Raw genomic sequence first — 4,333 nt, 5'->3', positions numbered from 1 at the left:
CTCTCTCGGCCCCAGGCTCCCGCCAGGCGCCGCCGCCCTGCGCACGCCCCGGAGGGAGAGCGCGGAGCTGCGAGCTGGGAGCTGCGAGCTGGGAGCTGGGAGCTGGGAGCTGGGAGCTGGGAGCTGGCGCCGCCCGGTCGCCAGGAGCTGCGGCTGGTGGCGGCCTCCGCGCGGACCTCCAGGCCGGGGCACTCATCCGCCTCGGGAAGGGCTGCTGGGACCGGCACAGTGCGTCCTTCAAGCCCCAGGAAACCGAATCGACCGGAGCGACTGTCGGTGCCCGGTCACTTCGGGCGTGAACCCTGCGCGGCCTGGGGCTCTCGTTCCTCGGGCGGACCCCTCTAGCCCAGCTGCTCGGCCGCTCGCCCAGGGCGGCAGTCAGACCGGCCCCGCGCCGGGCGGGAGCGACTCCGAGGACCCTCCGCCGAGCCGCCGCCGCTCAGCGTGGACCGTGGGGAGGTCGCGGGCCGCTCCACGTGGCCGGGAGAAAGGCGGTTCCAGCAGCCGCTGGGAGGCCCTCTTATCTCGCCGCCCCTCCCCGCGCGGTCTCAGAAGCCCCTCATTTAGCTTCGCTGTGTCATAAAATATTTTATTGGAAAAAAAATCACCGTTTTCGCAAGAGAGGGGTAGGGGCCCCGCACGTCAGGGACCGGCCTCAGGCCGAGCCGCCGGGCTGTCCGCGCGGGGTCTCGCCGTCCCTGCCGCGCGGAAACCGGCGTGTGCCTGCGGCGTCCGGGCCGAGGGCGCCCGAGGCGGGTGGGTGCGGTGGGGAGCGGGGCGTGAGTGCGCGTGGAGCGCCCGGCGCGCGGAGCTCTGCGCGGAGGCGACTCTGCCGCGGTGAGTCTCCAGGGGAGGCCCGGGGCGCGCCGGGGCCCGGGTTTGGCTTCGGGTTCTGTGTCCTTCCTGGTGGGCCCCTCGCTGCCCGCATCCAAGGTCATCATCGCCGTTTGGAAAGCACACAGCGTGGAGGCGGCTTCTCGCGGGCGCAGGGGCCGCAGTGGCGCCAGGGTCCCCGGACCGCACGCTCAGTCCTCGCGGCCCTTGTCGCTGGCCTCGCCCGGCGCCTCCGCCGGCTTCTCCGGCTTCTCCGCTTCCTTGGCGCGCTCCTGCTCGCTCAGCTGCTCGCTGGTGGGGATGGAGTTCTTCTTGGGCCTCCCCTTGGGCTTGGTGGGGGACTCCAGGCCGCCGCCCTGCAGCACCTGCGCGGGAGCCGCACGGTGAGCCGCTGAGCCCCCACCCCGGGGCAGTAGCGGCCACGTGAGGCTGCGGGGAAGCCAGAGGGTGCAGGGGGCACGAAGAAAGGTGGGCTGGGTGAGGGCACCAGAGAGCAGAGAGGGTCCCTTTGGACACCAGGCACCGAGGGCATGGGGAGGGGAGAGGGGTAGCTCCCACACTCACTATTTTCTTCCACTTCATCCTCCGATTCTGGTACCAAGTCTTCACCTGCAACTGACTCAGGCCCAGGGACTCGGCGAGATCTATTCTGGAAAGAGCGGGGTGCACCCTCAGCAGGGCGAGCAGTCCCCCTCCCACTGCCCGCTGAGCTAGGCCTGGACGCGCTACCTGTCGGGTGTGGAGAGGTACTTCTGCTTCTCGAAGCGTTTCTCCAGGCCCATCAACTGCAGCTCGGTGAACACCGTGCGGCTCCTCCGCCCCTTCTTGGCTTTGGTGCCCGGCTCCCCGCTGCCCGGGGCCTCCAGCTTCCCGCGGAGCTGCAGCTCCAGGGGCAGGTGCGGCGAGCCCGCCACGCTGGGCAGCCCGGGCCCGGCGGCCAGCAGCGCGGAGCCCAGCCCGGAACAGCCGAGAGGCGCCAGCGGGAATTTAAACACCGCCGCCTGCTCGGCCTTCAACACGGCTGCGGGGAGAGAATGGGGAGCCTCGTGAGCGCAGGCCCCGCTTCTTCTCTGGGAGGCGCCCGGGCATCCCGCTACCGCAGAGGACTAGCGCCTGGCCGTGCCACCCGGCACAAACCCTCCTGCCAGGCCGAGAAGGGAGAGATTAGGCCGCGCCTGGGGTGACCCGCTCCAGCGCCAGTGTCCCTCAGTCTGGGAACAAGGGTCTCCCCCACCCTGGCGCTGCCCTGCGCTCCGCAGGCGGGTGCCCCCTTTGAGATTTAGGGATTCTCAATGAAAAGGTTTGAAGCTCAGAGGTGCACAGTGTGTTTCACGGAAAAGGGAAACCAAGAAGAAAAGGAAGTCGAGAGATAGGAAGATGAGCTTCGCAGCCAAATCCGCATTGCTGCTTTGGGGAAAGAACACCGAGGGGGTGAACAGATTTACTCCTCTGTGTGGGCACTGGGTCTGCAGCAGGGGTAGGCTGGAACACTTTCCGAGAATTTCAAAACACCCCTCGAATCCTGAAACTGGTCTTCCTGTGTTCTCTATTTAGACTGGACCCCGGGGCGATGTTTCCATTTCATCGGCTGTAAATGATTTTTGCCCGCTTCAAACGAATTATTAAAACCACAGTGCTGCTGGAGACAATGCACAGCGGTGAGTCTGCATCAAAGTTGGACTGAAAACGAACAAACTGGCTGAGGTGCCCAGCGGGAGGGCGGAGCGCAGGCTGGAGGGTCACGGGGCCAGAAAGATGGCTGGCAGGGCCCGGGTGCCACTGTGCCGGCCTCCCTTCCCCACGGGCAGCTCACTACGGGCAGGTGCGTCGAACAAGTCGTGAGGGCTGGCCAAGACTGGGGTAAGTGTGAGGAGAGGGCCAGAGGGAAGCAAGACACTTGCGGGAAGGTGAGAGAGAGGGAAGACAGGCCCACCCTGCCGAGAAAGGCCCAGAGAGACCAAAGTAGGGTGACGAGAACTGGGGAAAAGCCAGAAGAACAGGGGTGCGGTGGAGAGGACACTGGCTGAGCAAGTCCGACTCCGGCCCCGTCAAGAAAGGAAAAGAACCCAGAAGGCAGGAAAGGCCCAGTGGGCAGCTCAAGCTCCACGGAGGCAGGCACAGCAGACCTGGAAGCAGAAGGGCCGGTCGGGGCTGGCGGCGCTCACAGTCAGCCCTTGTCCCCAGGCAAGGCTAAGGGTGTGGGTGCTGCAGCAGAGGCCGGTGTGCCTGCCTCCTGAGGCGCCGGGAGGCTTCGGGCCGGCTTGGGCCTGCGTCCGCTCCCCGCACAGCACTTGGAGACGCAGGCCTCTTCCCCAAGGTCCGGCTTCCCGCTAGGACAGTCCTGGCCACTCCCGGCCAGCTCTTTGCGGCGAAGGCCCAGGCGCCCGCGGCCGGAGGTCGCTTTGACCCGCAGTCTGAGGTTAGCAGTACGGACCTGCGCCCGCGACTAGAATATGGGCTCGGTCCCGGGGCTAGAGCCCGCGGGGCATCCGTGAAGGAGCGAGAGAACACCCTCCCCGCGCGCCCGACCCGCGGGCTCGAGGCCTGGCTCCAGGGCGCCCGGGCGCTTGCCCCTCCTCTTCCCGGCCGGGGCGAGGGCACGGCCCGGGGCCCACGCGCCCAGAGCTGCGTCCCCACGACGCGCGGCTCACCCCTCCCTCCCAGCCGCGGGTGCCCAGGCTCCGCACGTACCCAGGTGGCTGTGGAAGGGCCGCGCGGCCAGCAGCGCCTGCACGCCGAACTTGAGCAGCTCGCCCGCGGCGGCGGCGGCAGCGGCAGCGGGCGCGGCGCCCTTGGGCCCTGGCGGCTCAGTGAGGATCTCCTCGATCATGAAGCTGCGGTAGCGGTGCGGCCTGTGGTCGACGCAGCCCTCGGGCGGCCCGAAGCGCCCAGCGCCCGGCTCCCCCGGCCGCTGCATCGCGGCGCCCGCAGCTCAGCGGCAGCTGTGGCTCGGGCACAGGGCCCGCGCGGGGCTCTAGGCCGGCCCGCAGCTCCGGGCGGCGCGCGGGCGCCGGCTCATGCCCCCTCCCCCGCCGGCCGGCCGGGCGGAGGTGCAGGGCGCGGGCGGGGCTCGCGGGGTTCGGCCGGTCGGACCCGGGACTGCGCCCCCGCCCCGCGCCGCCGCGCCTCTAGCACGGCCGGCTCCGCGTCACCGCCCCGCCCCGCCGGCCCGCCCCGCCCAGCGCCGCCCGCCGCCCCCTACCCCACCCCGGGCTGAGCCCGAGGGAGGGCCGGAGAAGGGAGGAAGGCGGGAGAGAGGGGGGCCTCGAGAAGGGTCGGCGGACCCAGACCGAGGGAGACCCAGCGGAGCGCACGCTCAGGAAGGAGAGAGCAGGAGAGAGCGGGAGAGGAGACCCCAGAGAAGGGAGCAGAGGGATCCAGAGAGGTGAGAGAGGGGCCACAGCGAGACAGCAAGGGCCACCCTGGATGCGAGACAGATGTGAGGGTGCCAGGGCCGTCAGCCCGTGCGCAAAAGAGACCGACAGGGGCGCGGGAGCCA

At 69.6% G+C, this 4,333-nt stretch overlaps 1 protein-coding gene across 1 annotated transcript; it reads right to left on the bottom strand.

Annotated features, from left to right (window-relative positions):
* Nucleotides 1-572: 572 nt before the first annotated feature.
* On the bottom strand, nucleotides 573-3,949 carry BARX1 (BARX homeobox 1). The gene is made up of 4 exons (XM_059658724.1): nucleotides 3,526-3,949; nucleotides 1,564-1,855; nucleotides 1,399-1,483; nucleotides 573-1,199 (listed from the first exon to the last, which is right to left on the bottom strand). Exons 1-4 carry the CDS (start codon nucleotides 3,749-3,751, stop codon nucleotides 1,026-1,028), a joined length of 777 nt encoding a protein of 258 aa, XP_059514707.1. The 5' UTR covers nucleotides 3,752-3,949; the 3' UTR covers nucleotides 573-1,025.
* Between the last annotated feature and the right edge of the window lie 384 nt (nucleotides 3,950-4,333).

Source organism: Myotis daubentonii, chromosome 11, assembly GCF_963259705.1.
Source record: "Myotis daubentonii chromosome 11, mMyoDau2.1, whole genome shotgun sequence".
In the NCBI taxonomy this organism is placed as follows: Eukaryota; Metazoa; Chordata; class Mammalia; order Chiroptera; family Vespertilionidae; genus Myotis; species Myotis daubentonii.
The sequence above is the reverse complement of the archived record's forward strand: the minus strand, read 5'-3'. Positions and strand labels throughout refer to the sequence as shown.

What these genes read in the sequence shown, in the direction of transcription:
- BARX1 (XM_059658724.1), bottom strand. Translation starts at nt 3,751, where the DNA reads ATGCAGCGGCCGGGGGAGCCGGGCGCTGGGCGCTTCGGGCCGCCCGAG. An exon ending in GCCCTTCCACAGCCACCTGG is followed by an intron (nt 1,856 to 3,525) that starts GTACGTGCGGAG and finishes CTCTCCCCGCAG; the next exon opens with CCGTGTTGAAGGCCGAGCAG. An exon ending in TACCTCTCCACACCCGACAG is followed by an intron (nt 1,484 to 1,563) that starts GTAGCGCGTCCA and finishes CGCTCTTTCCAG; the next exon opens with AATAGATCTCGCCGAGTCCC.